General features: G+C 41.7%; 3 protein-coding genes across 9 annotated transcripts in view; 2 read left to right on the top strand and 1 right to left on the bottom strand.

Annotated features, from left to right (window-relative positions):
• The window catches only part of LOC132454467 (complement C3-like), a 105,506-nt gene that overhangs the window by 23,788 nt on the left and 63,990 nt on the right, over positions 1-17,728 (bottom strand). For 3 of the 6 annotated variants that reach the window (XM_060047830.1, XM_060047833.1, XM_060047831.1), the window contains exons 1-3: positions 2,449-2,663; positions 1,299-1,494; positions 933-1,098 (exon numbers count right to left, since the gene is read on the bottom strand). The exons of 1 other annotated variant lie outside the window; for it this stretch is intronic. In XM_060047830.1, coding sequence (XP_059903813.1) covers positions 933-1,098; positions 1,299-1,494; positions 2,449-2,525 — 439 coding nt within the window. In that variant the 5' untranslated portion in view covers positions 2,526-2,663. Of the gene's footprint in view, positions 1-932; positions 1,099-1,298; positions 1,495-2,448; positions 2,664-17,728 lie in introns of those variants that run through there. 2 more of the 6 variants (XM_060047835.1, XM_060047836.1) reach the window with 1 other exon arrangement.
• tekt4 (tektin 4) lies at positions 3,887-8,776 on the top strand. The gene is made up of 7 exons (XM_060047878.1): positions 3,887-4,584; positions 4,670-4,740; positions 5,081-5,224; positions 5,385-5,471; positions 5,728-5,863; positions 6,225-6,379; positions 7,412-8,776. The coding sequence occupies exons 1-7, from the start codon at positions 4,051-4,053 to the stop codon at positions 7,623-7,625; spliced, it is 1,341 nt and encodes a 446-aa protein (XP_059903861.1). The 5' UTR covers positions 3,887-4,050; the 3' UTR covers positions 7,626-8,776.
• LOC132454502 (lipopolysaccharide-induced tumor necrosis factor-alpha factor homolog) lies at positions 11,069-16,891 on the top strand. Of its 2 annotated transcripts, XM_060047906.1 has the most exons (12): positions 11,069-11,372; positions 11,537-11,640; positions 11,959-12,009; positions 13,046-13,114; positions 13,346-13,405; positions 13,824-13,895; positions 14,126-14,185; positions 14,605-14,661; positions 15,134-15,193; positions 15,301-15,330; positions 15,505-15,643; positions 15,767-16,891. In XM_060047906.1, exons 2-12 carry the CDS (start codon positions 11,592-11,594, stop codon positions 15,870-15,872), a joined length of 753 nt encoding a protein of 250 aa, XP_059903889.1. In that variant the 5' UTR covers positions 11,069-11,372; positions 11,537-11,591; the 3' UTR covers positions 15,873-16,891. The 2 variants fall into 2 exon arrangements, with proteins under 2 accessions (XP_059903889.1, XP_059903890.1); XM_060047907.1 differs by lacking the exon at positions 13,046-13,114 and having other exon boundaries at positions 11,075-11,372; positions 15,767-16,886.

Here is a 17,728-nt window from a genome sequence, read left to right as displayed (position 1 = left end):
ATCAACCTCTTTGAAATTAAAACATTGTTCTTCAATAATGAAGAACAATAATTTCAAAAACACGACTGAAAATACTTGTCAATGTTTACTCATTCAGATTCAATGTTCAAGCTGCAGGTATTCAAATCATACAAATGTGCCTTACAGAGCTTAATCGAGTCTACGTGGGTGGACTTGTGCTCGCGGCTCATCGGACTCTGTGGCCTCGACATTTAGTTGCTATTGCTTTTTTACAACAATCATGTTTGTGGAAACTGATCTGCAAGCCCATTTTTGGCTGACAGTGAACAGCAACTGGGAAGACATCCTGTCCAGACAACGCCATGTTTTAAAAGTGTCTGTTACACAATGTAGACTGGCCACTGTAGAAATACACTTATTAAAAATGCTTAATGCACTCAAGCGAAGAAGTTTCTCAGCTGTAGAATATCTCCATAACAAAATTAACTCCGCCTATTAACTGTTACTATTTACTGTTACTGACATATACTGGCCCTCCCAAAGAGCCAGGTAGAGTGATCTGGCCCTCCTAAGAAAAAGTATGGAGAATCCTGATCTAGACCATAGTGAAGGTAGTGCATGGTGTGTCAAAGGGATTCCACGATATTCTGAATAAAGCAGAAAGAGTAGTAGAAGTAAAACTATGTACACCGTACAATTAAAAGATGAAAAACATACAGAAATCGCCTTACAATCCCCTGAAAGTAGAAACTGGTTGGAATGGACCCCCAACTGAGTGTTTACGTTCAGGGCTAAATATCACACAACAGATGACGGATCGATCAACATTGTTTTACTATACATTTCAGAATTCAAACCAATTTTGTTTGTCTTGAGTGTCACATATCACAAGTCCAAGTTCCAACAGTACCAATTTTAAAACTTCAACATTAGACATTTTAATGCTGACAATTTTCAGTAATGAAATGTACCTTTACTGTTTGGGGTGTATAGAGGTTTGTTGGTCTGAATGAAGATGTAGCCTGACTGGAAGGAGACCAAGACCACTTTCTTCAGACTGGTTCCATCGGGAAACCTTGCTTCCAGGGACACATGCTGCTTCAGCGTAGGGTCATTTTCAAATTCCTCTGCCGGGATCTTAGTCAACATGCAACAGGCACATTGTACAGGGACATAAAAGGTATGGTTATTCGGTACTTTAAAATCACAAAATAATGAATGATTTAGCACAGTGATCACTGCATTCCGGAGGACCAAATGGTCATGCAAACAATTGGTCAAACCAACCGAATAACTACAGAATATAACAAATACAACCAACAGGGTAACCACCATACCTTAATTTCACCAAAAGCTTGGAAATTATTATCTTCGGTTAGGGTCACAGTTGTGGAGTCCAGTTCAAGAGCTCCAGTTGGGAAGAGCTTCACAACTATTTGAACATCAATGTCAGCACCTGAGCAATCGTGACACTCCACAAATATGTTCTCTGTTGCTCCAATACGCAACAAGTTAGGCGCAGACAAAACCTTCCTGAAAATGATTTCAATAGAAAAATAAATCACATAGAGAGGAGAGAGAGGAGTCACATTATTTATTATATGTTGTAATTGTTGATGAGGTAATTGTATGGACTTTACACTGTGTGACCTTTGATAATGCTGAACAGAAGTAGATAACAATTCAGCTGCAAGTAAAATAAATAAAAGGTTTCATCATAACCCCAGCATCAGCATTGATTATCGGCATTCAGTAACCATGCAGAATGTCTAGAGCTTAAAATAATAAAACATTGACTTGTTTGTGAAGATCTCCATATCTTGCATATCTACTTATTGACATGTACAGATGGTACCCATACATAGGCTTTTGTATAAATATATCTATATAGTAGAGCTGTCAGTTAAACGCGTTATTAACGGCGTTAACGCAAACCAATTTTAACGGCGTTAAAAAAATTATCGCGCGATTAACGCAATTGTTTTATTAAAAAAAATAATAATAATAATAATAATTCTTTGGCTCAAAACAAAGAAGCAGTAGCCTGACTGCTATGTTCAAATGACATTTGTTCAAAGCAGTCGTTTAATTGCACTATAGGCTCTTTTTTTGTATCGTCCTGTTTTGATCAGTATATGCCAATGTTGTTATCAATAAAAAATCATTTGCACAAGGCAATCCGATGCACTTCACCATGTTGATAAGAGAATTAAAATGAGAAGAATTATGGGACAAAAAAATCAAGGGATATTTAGCATAGAAAAATAATTTGCGATTAATCGTGAGTTAATTATGACATTAATGCGATTAATCACGATTAAATATTTTAATCGCTTGACAGCTCTACTATATAGATATAGAAGCCTATGTATGGGTACCATCTGTAAATTATTATTATAATATATATATATATATATATATATATATTTATATATTCAGTTCAGAAACACATCAAGGCTAATCCTGTTCTAATCAATGGATACTCACAATGGATCTCCGTTAGCAACAGAAGACAAGAAGAGGACCAGACAGGCCACACTCAGAGGAAGTATTTCCAGATACATCGTCACGCCTGAACACAGGTCTGCTGTCTCTGAAGTGTGTGGTCCTCTCAGTTATCCTGTTTTTTATTATGTTCTACTCTATTCTCCCCTCAATTCGCCCACTTGGACACATCCTCTGTTGTCTGAACCCTGCCCTTGCTGAAGAGTGACACTCCTCTGTATCATTTACCAGAAAGAAGTTAAGCAACCATTGGCACTGATGCAAAAAAAATGTGGCTTTTTACCGTAATACTCAGGGGGCAGGATAGTGCAGTAGGCCTATACTGCTGATCCAGAGTCAACATGATGCATTTCCTGTAAATATACAATACATTTGTTGCAGGCTATATGTAGAGGAGACCAGTGCGGGTTGTATTCATTTGTATAATTTACCAAATATTTTGAAAATTGACGAGATTGGTCATACTCTAAGCCTAAATAAACCCACTTATGCAGCAGGAGATCTGGATTAAACGTCCACAAGAGTCTCGATCTCTTCTTAAAGATTCCATGGCACTAAAATTTCACTTGCCATGTCTATGGGGTTCCCTTTGTAAACTTTTGCTACTCAAAAACCTGATTCAATTGTTCCAGATTTAGCTCAAGTTTTGCTTCATTTCCCCCAGATTTAGCACATCCATCTAAAATGCCGATTTTCACATTTATAAAATTAGAATTGTATGTAAAATCGACATCCTGAATCTAAATCTATATTTTAGATCTAATTCAAAATTGTATGTCTAATTCGAAATGCTAAATATGAAGCTAAATCTCATAGCCTTTATAAATGACAATCTTTACATCTAAATCTGCACCTTAAATCTAAATGCCAAATCCAAATGTTAAATGCATATCCAAATTCCAAATCGTAATCTACATCCTAAATCTAAATCTTAAACTTCAAAATGTAATTCCTTAATCTAAATGTGAAATCGTATCTAAATCTAATTCCTACATTTAAAGAAAAACTAATCCTAAATCCTAAATCTAAATCTTAAATACCAAATAGGCCTACATGCAAAAGATATGCTAGTTCTACATACAAATTAGTTCTGACTCCAAACCAGTCATATTTCAGGGGCCGCATCACGTGCATTGGGCAGGAAATGCATGCACTTAATGCGCATTTGGGCAGATGGGAACCTTCAGGGCCCTCTAGGGGCCTAATATATTCTATATTCAAATGTTATTTTATTAATTCATAATTTGACAAAATAACGGCCTATTTAATTTGTCTTTAAACGTGAAGGGTTTATTGATTTTTTATTTTATTTTAAATAACAGTAAAATTGACCATATCATATCTTCCCTGTATATGGGTGGGCTTTGTCACACGAATTGTTACACACCGTTAAAAACCGTTACAGAAACGCCCAAAGCTGAAGTAGGTGGGAAAGCGAGGTAGGCTATCTAGTTACTTGTTTCTATAGCAACCTACAAGAGCGGCGTGAACGCCGCGTAACCATGGCAAAAGCACGCAAACATTAAAGTGGAACAACGGTGGTCAACATCCCGTCCATCCAGCCAGCCGCCCTCTAACCTCAACATGTCAACCGTTGATAAAATGACTTCGGATATGGTAGCGTCCAGACCTCGACAGTATGACAGTGCTATTGCACCTGATGCGTCCCTCAGAGTACCAGAGGCGTCCCGCCCGTTCAACGGAGGAGCCACCGTAGGCTTCCGCTCAGCCAAATACACGCCGATGGATTGGCACTCTAACAATTACGCGATCCTTCAACAGGCTGAAACAGATGCAACTGCAGCCGAGAGGATCCAGCGACTGTCCAAAAGTCTTTGCAAGAAAAGTGAAGCAGACGCGCAGAGCAGACAGTCAGAGGGAACTCGCCATCTGGGCGGGAGGTTGCAGGAGATCCACTTGTTGAAGTCGGAGTTGCAGGGGCACATCGAGAAGTTGTTGGCTGAGACGGACCTGCTGCTCCTTCTCAAGACCCGTTTGGAGAAAGCGCTGGACGCCACCGAAATACCATACGGCATCGCCACCGATAACCTCACCTGCCGGGAGAGGCGCCTAGGACCCGAACTGGTTAAAGATGCAGTCGAGGACGAGCTTTTGAAGGTGAGCCGTACAATTGATCAGCCGCTTTATACTGGATCTGTGTTGATGCATTAATAATTGAAGCCATTCTATTTTGTCTTGAAAGGAAATTGACCTGATCAGAAACATACAAGCCCTTCTGAAGAGGACGATCGATCAGGTTGTCTGCCAGATCCAGTGAGTGACGCACCATCTGGGTGTCTCGTCTGAACTTTTTATTTGCTTAAGACGAATTCAATGTTGTACTGATATCGTCTGTGTGTGTGTGTGTGTGTGTGTGTGTGTGTGTGTGTGTGTGTGTGTGTGTGTGTGTGTGTGTGTGTGTGTGTGTGTGTGTGTGTGTGTGTGTGTGTGTGTGTGTGTGTGTGTGTGTGTGTGTGTGTGTGTGTGTGTGTGTGTTTTTGTGCTTGCGTTTGCGTGCGTGCCTGCGGGCTTGTTTATGTGCATCAAACTACGCGTGTGTCGTGTGTCCGACTATTTGTGTGTGTATGTGCTTCTTTGCGAGGACTTCTTTTAGGATTAACAGAGAGGCTAAAATGACTTTGGAGTTGGACTGGTCTGACAAATGGCATGCATACAACCTGGATGACCAGTGTGGACGATACAACAACATGAGCAGAAACACACAGCACCACCCAAGTTCAGCCACGATGCAGGATCAGTACGTTTGAATGTGTGTCCTACCATGTGGACATGTGTGTTCGACCCATATTGTGTTTTATTTCACTTTCAAACTCTTAAAACAGACCCCGGCGGAAAACAGGGTTCAAACTTCTCCACACACTTTCTTTCCTTGTTCCCTTCTCCTCGTTGCGTGCCAGGGTGTCAGAGCCCACCTCCTGGCTGCAGTTTAGCGAGGAAAATCTGTCCAGGGCCGCACAGGAAGAGCACACCACCATGAATCTAAGGTTTGGCCGCATGTCACAGACTCTGTTCAAGACTAGGTCTAACGTGATACCTCTTCATCCTCATTTCTGACAGATTATAGCTGTTAACATTAATGGACAAACCTGTGACTTTATGAGAATTATTCACCCATAAAAGTGTGTATGTGTGTGTTTGTGTGTGTGTGTGTGTGTGTTTGTGTGTGTGTGTGTGTGTGTGTGTGTGTGTGTGTGTGTGTGTGTGTGTGCGCACACACACGTGCACGCATGCGTGTTTCAGGGTGCTGGTGGAGAGGCTGTTGCGGGACACCACGGAGGACTTGAGGTCCCAGTGTGCTGCTGTGGACCAGGCCTTCAGCCAGCGCTGCTCGGAACTGGCCGAGGCCAAAACCCTGCTGGAGCTACAGCTCGCACAGGTGGCTGCTGATATTCTGGAGTTGATGGAAGTCAACCCTAACCATAAACCTTGTTAATGGATAAGAAATGGCTGAACAATCTGCCATTTGTTATTACATCCCCATTCAAGGCTTTTTAAGGACAGGCGTACGCCGTGTCTCTTACAGTGTCGTCTTTCTCTCTCCTCTGGTGTCTCTCTGTCGCTGTCTCTCTCTCAAATGATTGGAAGAGGTGAACAGTTTATTGACGTGGCTATGAATGTTAAATAATGCAATCTATTGGGGTTGCCATGTTAGGTGGTATTTTAAAAGAATTGCACAAAACAAATGTATTATTAATTATTATAATTATTCTTTTTTTTAAATTTTATTCTGCATTCAGATTTTGGATCAGATCGGCGCTCAGGAGAGGAACATTGTTGCTTTGCAGCAGGCAATCCTTGACAAAGATGCCCCACAAAGAGTGGCTCAGTCAAGGCTCTACCACCGCTCCCACAGGCCCAACATGGAGCTCTGCAGAGATGACCCTCAGCTCAGGTACACGCAAACACTTAAGGGTCCCAAAGTCCCATGGCATGAAAATCTCACTTTATGAGGTCTTCTAACATTATGTGAGTTCCCCTAGCCCGCCTATGTTCCCCCAGTGGCTGAAATTTGCGTTCGGTGTAAAACTAGCACTAGGTATCCTGCTCGCCTTGGAAAAAATGGAAGCTCAGGCGCGCTGATCTGGAATGTGGCACCATATGTCGTCATGAGGGGCCAAGCTTCTCTGCCTTGCCCGCCCAGAGAATTTTGGCCCGCCAATGACACAATGAGCTACGACCGTGTGAGCGCCATGTGTGTGTGTGTGTGTGTGTGTGTGTGATAACACACACTGTAACGCAAGTGTTGTACACTTCTTCGTTATTTGGATAACCGTTCTGCTGTTGGTGTTATGGCGCAAAACACGTCGGTTCTCTGACGTCTCTGGCGATACTGTAGTGGAGGTTATCACAGGCATGGTTGAGAAGTAATTCGGGGAACTTTGGCTCTGACTCCCTGAAGTACATGAACCGCGACATGGAGAAGAAAGGGATTGTTGCCTGCGATTGTCTCCAGGGGTTGCCCCCTGCTGACCGCCGCCTGCTGCCCGCTGCCACGAGGCACCACCACCACCACAAGGCACCACCGCTTCGGGGCGGTGGAGCCTCGGCACTACCCGCTGCCGAAGCGGTGGTGCCTCGGCAATCGCGGGCAACAATCCCTTTCTCCTCCATGTCGTGGTTCAGTCTACTTCAGATTGATGTGGAAGTGGAAGAATAAGTGTGCGTCCTTCTAAATGCATACGCCTGAAATGTGTCTCCCTTCCAAATGTAGATTGGTTGGATTGTGTCAGGATAGACTCAACTAATTATATTTGATACGTAGACGTTCCATAAAAATGTACACATCTAGCAGTGAACCTGTCTCGGCTTCAGGGTTTCGCTAGCCAAGTTCTGTTAAACACACAGGAACACACATAAAAGCTGACCAACGGAATGACGTTTTCAAGAATAGTTTGCTTTATCTGTGTTTGTTCTGCTTCGCTAGTTTGGTGGAAGAAGTGCGGCAGCTGGATGCCATGCTGTCATCGCTGCAGCAGCAGCTGGCTGAAGCACGTGGTTCGCTGGCCCACCTGGAGGAGTCCCGCACGGCCCTTGAGAAGGCCATCGCGTGTAAAACACACTCTCTGCTGGTGGACAAGGACAAGTGCATGCCCCACCGCAGACGCTACCCCACCGTCGTGGCGCTAGCAGGCTACTGAAGTAGATTAAAAAATAATCGTTTTTTGTGGTTGATTTGGGTTTTTATAGTACAACTGTGTCAGGATAATTCAGACACTACTTTGTCATCAGCGTACACTCATAACAAGTTGCTTCTGGTTTTCCTTTTTCTAGTTGTAGCCACTCATACTCGCCACTTGAGGGCAGTCACCGACAAAAACATGATACTCTTTTTACTGTACCAATAGACTTTGAAACATATGGTTGTTAATTAAGCATGACACCTAATAACTTCAATCCTTTTCATTAAACAAACATCTGTTGACGCAACAGATTCAAAGTTGTTTCTGCTTTGGGCTTCATGGCTCGTTGTCCTCAATCACGTACATTCACATCAAACACAGAATCATCACCACTCGATCATCTGTAGACAGCAGATCCACACTAACGAAAACGATATTCCCCTCCCCCGCCCGTTTTCCTTGGCAGCGTGGCAGGAATTTTTCCGTAATGATGGACTCATTGCAAAGATTCATCTAGCTGTAGAAACGCTGTAGTACATATTCCAGGCCTATATTCGGCACTGTTTCTGCTATAGAACTCCATCAAAAAAATAAGAAGAGGAGGCGGAGCATGTGCATCAGGGCTGCGGGCTGTATACAAACATGCAGTCGAAGAAGAAGAAACCAAGAACCGACAGTTGTTAAACCTTGTAGATTGAGCAGAAAATACTTTTTAATGTACAGTTAGTAATTATATTTACTAAGGGGCTGTAATTAAAGCTACAAAAATAAATCAAATCAAACAAAAACAAATTGGATGGAAATCTAACGTTTTCCACCGGGTGGGTTGGGCGATGACGTCATCGTTTGCATATCTTGGGTCTCATGACTCCCAAAACGAAAAAACGAAGAGGGGGAGCTTGTCTCTTTTTCACCCGTGGACCTGGTTTCCAAAGAGTGCGTTTGCAGGCCCATAAAACTCAGTGTCCTTGACGGTCGGCCCAAACGTGCAAGACTGCATGTTTTAAATCGTAGCCGTGTGGCCAGGGCCTAAACCACACGGAAAGGTTGGTTGCAATCTGCCACCTAATCGCTAGATGCCACTTAATCATACACACTGCACTTTGAAGGGTAGTAAATAAAAAAAAATGAATTATCACATTCGACGAGGGCCTACCTATGGCACTGCCTTCCTGGAAACGTCGGCCCAACCGCAGTCGGTTTTAGGGTTAGGGTTATTTTTATTTTGCAGCATTCTAGCCTCACAGGTATAACCGGATCGTGGCATTCTCCACGGCAGGCACAAACATCCGTCTTTGTTACTTGTTGGTGTTTTTTTTTTATTTGCTGTGTTGGTGTTCGAGTAAAACATGCATCTATCCGACTTGCGGTCGGATAGAAACTTTCTTGCACAATTAAAAGCTACATTGTGTGAGCTAAACCAGCTGACCGTAACATTACTTTCTCAACGAGGTCCTCAGTGAGTGAAACCCAGGGGCGTTGCGAAGTAGTGTGGGGGCCCCAAGCAAGAATTCTTCGGGGGCCGATTGTTGACAGGGGGGGGGGGGGGTTCGGAGCAATTGTTGACGGACGGACGGGGACGGGGGGACGGGGGTATGGAGCGATTGTTGACGGGGGGGGGTATGGAGCGATTTTTTTAATTTTTTTATTTTTTTGGGGGGGGGGGCCTTTTGGGGGCCCTAGTAGTGGCCCGGGGCCCCAAGCAATTGCCTGGTATGCCTAATGGGACGCGGCGCCTCTGGTGAAACCTATGCTATATGGTTGGTCACGGTTCCTTCTGTGTTTCCCTTGTTATCCACTATTGTTGACTGCAGCATTTGGCCTTCCCACTGGATCTGGAAAATGTTCAACCATTCATTTGAATGAGGGGTAGTGCGTTTAGGCTGCGGCGGTGGTGGCCGCACAGGGTCGTGACGAAACCACTCAGCCGGCCTGCGTCAATACAGTTACACAACATAACGTCACACTGGCTGACGTGTTTCAAACGAGCCTCCTGCTCCTGAAAATGGCCTACCCGAAGTTGTTGAGCTATACATATTAAACTTTCAGGATTTATAATATCAAGGTTATCCTAAGAATTAGAGCTTACTTCAATTTTGATTTAGGAAATGCAATAACATTTGTTTCAACTTACCGTACATTATTTTCCAAGAACTGGAACTCATTCAAGTGGCCTCTACCGGTGAGGTTGCGGATTGCAGCCAACTGCAACAAATGTCTATGGATAATGTGTTTCAATGCAATGATATGTGGGCAAAGAATCAGATAAAGCACCGTGTGAAAGAGTAAAGGAGGAGAGGGCCTGCATCAACCGAAGAAAGAACAGGGTTAGGGTTAGGTGAGGGTTAGGGTTAGGGGTTAGGGTTAGGTGATGGATAGATGAGCAACGTCTGCTACAGTCCACTGGGTAGGCTGGTAGACTGATCTAAAGGCCGATATATGCTCTCTTTTAGACGTAACGCGTAAGCACGTAAGATACATAACCCCCCCTTGCGCGGTAAAATATCCCCCCTTAAGGCCGATATATGCTCTGTTTTAGACGTAAGGCGTAAGCACGTAAGATACATAACCCCCCCTTGCGCGGGAAAATATCCCCCCTTACGTGCTTAAGTGCGTCGCCCAAAATTCCTGACTATGCGACTAAAACACTACGGCCCTACGCAGCTCGCAAAGACTGTGATTGGCCAGCTAACCACATCCTTTCAGGAGTCTTCCACATTTCTCACAAAAAGACAGCTAACCTAAACTTAGCTACTGCTACTCTCGTCGAAAATACTGGAAGTGCATAAATATAAACAAGCCAGCGATTTCCACTTCCACGCCCACAGATTCGTTCGTTGCTCCCCCTACTGTTCTGGCGGAGAATCCCCTTGCAACACGCGCAATCCTTAAGGAACCTTAAAGGAACCGTAAATCAAAACTTGTCGAAAACAAGTCCCTTGTGTAAATTACGTGCTTACGTCTCTGCGTCTAAAACAACCCTAAATCGGCCTTTAAGGCCGATATATGCTCTGTTTTAGACGTAACGCGTAAGCACGTAAGATACATAACCCCCCCTTGCGAGGTAAAATATCCCCCCTTACGCGCTTAAGTGCGTCGCCCAAAATTCCTGGCTATGCGACTAAAACACTACGGCCCTACGCAGCTCGCAAGGACTGTGATTGGCCAGCTAACCACATCCTTTCAGGAGTCTCACATTTCCGGTTTTACAGCAACCTTAACATCGTTCAGAGTGTGGAAAAAGACCGCTAACCTAAACTTAGCTACTGCTACTCTCGTCGAAAATACTGGAAGTGCATAAATATAAACAAGCCAGCGATTTCCACTTCCACGCCCACAGATTCGTTCGTTGCTCCCCCTACTGTTCTGGCGGAGAATCCCCTTGCAACACGCGCAATCCTTAAGGAACCGTAAATCAAAACTTGTCTAAAGGCCGATTTATGTGCTTTTTTCATGGATCCAGTTCGGGTGACCCTTTTAGGCCAAAGCCTGTCCAGGAATTTCCATCAAATGACGGACAGAGCTTGACCATGTCCTATGTTTTGGTAAGGCCGGTGAATAAACATGCATATCGTAATATACTAGTCTGTGTTAATGTATCGTAACAATAAATAATCCCTCTGACTTCCCCATTGAATGATTGTCCTTCAGTCCGCATTCCAATTACATGGGCACACCTTCTGCTACATTCTTTAAAACAGAGAAATCAAAAGCATTAAGTTCATTGTGTGGCCAGCCCTACACCCTACAGAGCTATCTAATAAGGTGAGTCCCTCCTATTCTCATTAAAAAATCAACAAGCATTATTAACTTATAAAGAAATGTAACATCAATGCAGACATCATTTTTTGACTGTTTTTGTGTTCTTTGATTCGTTTTTTTGATGTTTTATGATTTATTTTTATTTATGTGTTTTCTCCATTCTCTAGGGAACTTGCCTGTATCGTTTTCGATTGTGTGACTTAACTTCACAATATCTCAAACATGATGAATCCCGCTGCCGTTTATCCTTATCCTCCTGGCAATCCAATAGGTGAGAGGCTAGAGCACATTTTTGCTTCTCATGCCAGCTAGGAATGCACTAACTGGGTAATAGGCTGGTGTTGGTTGATGTGAGGGACTATTATTGATAATTTGCTTTATTTCATACCTCAAGCTGTTTTATTAAATCAATGTGCAGGATAATAAGTTAGAAAATATACATCATTTTGATATGGTTTATATAGTTATAGCTCGCTAATAAGCTGTAGCTGATTGTGAGTGTACGATTCTTTGTTTGGTAGACGTCAATAATCAATGGGTTTGGCAGCATTTTAATTGTAGAAGCTTAAATTATTCTCACGTTGTACAGGTATGCCTGTTTACCCACAAGGCATGGCCCAACCTCCATTCGCAATCCCTGGTAAATACATTTTCACACTCATGGATGACAAAGACAAATAATGAAAGCATTCAGCTTGGAACAGAATATATTACAGTTAATAAGATCACTTTCCTGATTGTTCCTAGTTGTTGTTTTTTCTTGCAGTCTCTCTTCCGTTCAAATTTACTTTGAATTATGGGGGTCTAAAGATCTAAACCACACAAACCTATTTGATTTAGAAGCATTTTTTTGGTACATTTGTTGAAAATCTCTTTGCATCCCGACAGCAATCAACAAATCAAGTGCTCTTACATGATAAGAAAAATAGTCTGGCTGAACGGAAGTGGACAGCGTCTATTGCCTAGCGTCGGATTTGGCCGCGGCTCCTCCCCTTCCGGTTTCTGGCGTTCCCGTATTGTGCTCCCCCTCACACTCGGAAACTAGGCAGTATGGCGAGTTTTGAAGAGGACTTTGACGGCGCTGTAAAGTTGGCATGTTTGGCTCTTTCCGTCGAAAATTGCAAAGAACTGCAAAAGATTTGCTTACAGCATTTGCTGAGGAAGAAAGATGTTCTATTTTGCATGGACACCGCTGCTGCTTCCCGGGCTTAGCCCCGCCCTAGACGATTTTGATTGGTTTAAAGAAATAAAAACAGGCCCGCCCAGTTTCCCCACGGATAGACGGCTTGAGGTACTACTTGCTGTAGTTTGGTCTGGCTTTGCGAGACTATAAGAAAAATATCTGGTATCTGGGCTGTCACAGGCCTGTAATAAGCCCGTTCAATCATTAAATTCTGATCAAATGTTGTTGCGTATTTTGGGGGAGTGGCTTTGGAGGGAAGACCGAAGGGAGGGCAGGGATTTTTGGGTTTCGTTTTTTAATTAATATATAGCTTACTTTGGTGGATTTTTTCGAATTACCTACCCTACCATTACTTTTGAAACATGTTGTGAATGTAATACAATAGATCAGATAAGGGTTCAATATTGATGAGGTGTTAACGACTGTCAATTGTTAGATTAAAAAGCTTTGTCCCTTTAATCTAGAATTTGAAACTGTCTGTAATACTTCTCAGTTCAGCAGCCAGCTGTTGCTCAAAATACAGCAGTAAATGTAAATTCTCCAGTGGCCACCACGAGCCCTGGTAAGTCTTATATCACTTTCATGGTAGCACAAAGACCATGAAAGGGTCTTTAATGACAACCATTCTAATGATTTATCATTGACGAGGTGTGTTTGGCACCATGTTAAAGATATGGGTTTAATATTTATGAGATGAAAGTGGATATTGTATCTAACAATTTTGGTATAATGCCTCGTTCGAATTATGCATCAAGCAGTTCAGAAATACTTTTTAATCTTTAATCTTTCTCAGGTTTTGTAGCAGCGCCTATTTACCAACCAGGCCCAGCACAACCTCAGTTCCAAAGCCCCGGTAACTCAACTTTAGACTCATGGAAACAGATATATAAAAATGACACACAAAACATCTATATTTAAGGAAATCACATTTCAGTTTTCTTTGTTGTATTCTTTCTTGCATGAGTCATTAATTATTAATCACTCCCTTAAGCGAGGGATGAGATGTATTTAGTTGAATACCTAAAGGATCAAGCTCACTGTGATTGGTTTCTCCAAATTTCCTAGCCTAAATTTGATCAATAGAGCAAGAGAAATGTACTTTTAAAACATGTTGTCAAGGAAATTACATGGATCGGATACAGGCTCCATATTGATGAGATGTTTATGACCATAAATTGATTTTTAGCGGCTAGTTTAAGCTTTTTCTTTTTCCTTTGGAAAAAGCTGTCTCTTTTTCATCTTGATTTTGTACTTTTTGTAATCCTTCTCAGTTCAGCCGCAGCCAGCTGTTGCTCAAAATACAGCAGTAAATGTCAATTCTCCAGTGGCCACCACAAGCCCTGGTAAGTCTTATATCACTTTCAGGGTAGCACAAAGACCATGAAAGGGTCTTTAATGACAACCATTCTAATGATTTATCATTGACGAGTGTGTTTGGCACAATGTTAAAGATATGGGTTTAATATTTATGAGATGAAAGTGGATATTGTACCTAAAAATGTTGGTATAATGCCTCTTTCGAATTATGCATCAAGCAGTTCAGAAATACTTTTTAATCTTTAATCTTTCTCAGGTTTTGTAGCAGCGCCTATTTACCAACCAGGCCCAGCACAACCTCAGTTCCAAAGCCCCGGTAACTCAACTTTAGACTCATGGAAACAGATGTATAAAAATGACACACAAAACATCTATATTTAAGGAAATCACATTTCAGTTTTTCTTTGTTGTATTCTTTCTTGCATGAGTCATTAATTATTAATCACTCCCTTAAGCGAGGGATGAGATGTATTTAGTTGGATACTTAAAGGATCAAGCTCACTGTGATTGGTTTCTCCAAATTTCCTAGCCTAAATTTGATCAATAGAGCAAGAGAAATGTACTTTTAAAACATGTTGTCAAGGAAATTACATGGATCGGATACAGGCTCCATATTGATGAGATGTTTATGACCATAAATTGATTTTTAGCGGCTAGTTTAAGCTTTTTCTTTTTCCTTTGGAAAAAGCTGTCTCTTTTTCATCTTGATTTTGTACTTTTTGTAATCCTTCTCAGTTCAGCCGCAGCCAGCTGTTGCTCAAAATACAACAGTACAGGTCAATGCCGCCCCTGGTAAGTCCTAAATCACTTTCAGGCCAACACAAAGAAAATAATATCAATATAATGGTTCATCACAAGGTGTAATAAACGAGGTGTAAGGGACTGTACATTGAGGATTTTATGTTACTTTATTTTGGAAAAAGTGTCTGATAAAAGTTATAGAGTTCTAAGTTATCGGGTTGAATATGGATGAGGTGAAAGTCGATATTGTGGTTTATAGTTATAGTACAATGCTTCATTGGTTTTAAAACATTGGTTACAAAACAAACACAACAGCAGTTAAGCAATTTAGCTGTGCCTTAATCAGGCCGAGCACAAAGCTACCACAAATGTCATAAGCCCAGGTCACTAAACATTCAACTCATAGTAACACACACAAAATTAAATGAAAGCTTCCTGCTTTTTTTGGAAAATTGAATATTGAAGAAAATCATGTTACAGATCTTTCTTCTTGTATTTTTAAAGTTTCTGTAATACTTTTCAGTTCAGCAGCAGCCTGTTGTCCAGCATACAAACATCTGCATCGATTCAGGGAACCTTCAAGGTAACACAAGGAAAACACTATGTCATTTTAATGGTGTATTATTGACGAGGTGTGTACATTGATATTTCAGCCAATCCATGAACCTTGTTTTCTGATTTGATTCTAAGGTCAACCAAGGGGCCCTGAATTAAAAAATGGTAACTACTTTCATACACACAATAAAAAAAAAAGCATATAAGGCCTAAATAGGCTACCTTATTAATGAGATTATTTTATTTTGAGGTTATTTTATTTCTACAAAAAATTGATGTGAAGGAGGCAGAGCAAGTGCATGTTGTTAACCGTGGGCGTCTCTCCTTGGGTCCAAACAGTCGTGGTGGTAGGGCCGGCGGCAGGGGTGAGACCAGTACGGACAAAATGTGCCGTTTGCGAGGCCACCTGTGTCACTAGTGTCACCTACAAGAATGGTGCACTCACATGGATTCTGTGCGGTGTGCTAGCAATATTTGCGTGAGTCCTTCACACATTTAGCAAACCATTTTGATATGCATCCTCACATCCATGTATTTTTACTTTTACAATATTAATAATTGAATCACATTTTAATTAATTGGATTCTATGCTTCTTTTTAGAATATGGCCATTCTGCTTGATCCCGTTCTGTTGTGATAGCTGTAAGGATGTGGAACATCGCTGTCCCAACTGCCAAAATGTTGTGCATGTACATAAACGCATTTAAAGGTGACTGTCATAGACCTCAGCAGCAAGACACTTACTGGAACAGTATGCGATTCCTTCTAAATCATTATAGCAATAATGTTTATCTATGTAGCCCTTCATATTAAGTGGCATAAATTAGATGGTCTGTGTCAACTGTTGATTGAACTGTCCAGGTTTACAAAGACACATTGGTTGCATATTGGGGAGTTTTAAATCACACTGGTTAACATAATCATAACTTTTATTACTGAAAAGCACTTTAAATCAGATGATTTGCTTATTCTTTGAATTTGTATGCACTTAAATGATTCTCACACTTTTTGGCATATATCTTGACTGTTAAATGCACTTTCTGTAAGTCGCTTTAGACTGAAGCGTAATACAAGGAATGCCGTCTGCGGTAGAAACAGGAAAATTCAGCTTGCATATCTCAGGTTTGAGGATGCGTTCAGGCCATCTATGGATCTTGAGGAGACAAAGTTCCTAAACAGGTTCTCCTTGCTCTGTGAGCATTATGATGACACACTGAAGGGAATGTTTTCTCGGAATTGACACTGGGTGTGTGGGTTATTGTTGTGTTGTGTTCATCTGCAGCATTGACTGCAGGCCAGTGGTTCTCAACCTTTTTATTCTTGTGTACCCCCTTAGCCTTTTTGTCATACCATGCGCACCCCCTCACTCATACATGTTGATCATTCTTCAAAAGTAGAAAATAACACAACTGATTATTGAATGGAAAATAATTTTATTTCATCTCCTTAACTTGAACATGTAATTCTCTGGCATTTTCTTAATTTTACTCAACTGAATAATAAAACTAAATAATATGTTGCCTTGAAAATAAAAAAGTAATATAAACAAATAAATAAAAACGAAATCAAAACAATCAACCTGCCTTTGTTCTATCTAACTCTCGTAGCATTAACCACAAAAACTGGAGCTCCTTTAAATAAGTCCCATTTAAACAGAAATGTCCACTCTAAACAAGAAGCACTGAGGCTGCGGTGGTTCCGCAGAAGTATAAGTGAATCGATATAAACATAGTTTTCACTGTACTGCCTAGGTTAAAGTTTGGCCTCTTTCTTGCGTTTCTCGGCCGGCTCCTCTGAACCCTCACCTGAATCCAGAGCAAGTGGACATTTCAGTCATTCCTCCATATTTTTCTGGCTGCAGGTAAGCAGCCAGAAATCACATGATTATGTGATTTGGGCGCGGCTGTGCCACAGCATATTATTGTCTCCCCGGGGAAACTAGTAATAGCGCATTATCATTTTATTGACGGGATTATGAAATGACTGAGGAATAGTTACTTATCATCTTGGAATTTCCTAGACTGGGTACCTCTAGCCCGTTCTGCCGGCGATTTGAATTCGCTCTGCAGCAGGGTCTGGAGAGGAGCAATATTAGACTGGGTAGCCCCGCCCATTCTGCCGTCGATTTGAGGTCACCCTGCAGAAGGGTCTGGAGAAGAGCAATACATTTCTTTCTAGTTTCGATACGATTTTGTGGGGGCCAATCACCAAGCTGGCTTTTTCCCCCTGGCGCGCTATTGGCTTGTTTAACACAAAGACAACCGGGGAGCGACGGTAAGCAGCCAATTGCGTACAGATGTGCTCGTACCCCCGGTTGGGAAACAGTAGGCTGCTGATGCAAATCTTTGTACACAAGAAAACAGTGTGATCAGTTTGATCCATCGGTTTGTTGACTGAGCTATGTCCACCATGATTTTATTTTACAGGATTTCATCAGAGATATTCAAAGTCTGGCAGGGAAATTATCATGTCGTGCAACAACCCTTACAAAATCACCTTGAAACACAAACACAACAAAACATACACACAATACCTCCACACACATGGTTCTTTATTAGGAATT

This window comes from Gadus macrocephalus, chromosome 3, assembly GCF_031168955.1.
Source record: "Gadus macrocephalus chromosome 3, ASM3116895v1".
NCBI classification, from domain to species: Eukaryota; Metazoa; Chordata; class Actinopteri; order Gadiformes; family Gadidae; genus Gadus; species Gadus macrocephalus.
The sequence above is the reverse complement of the archived record's forward strand: the minus strand, read 5'-3'. Positions and strand labels throughout refer to the sequence as shown.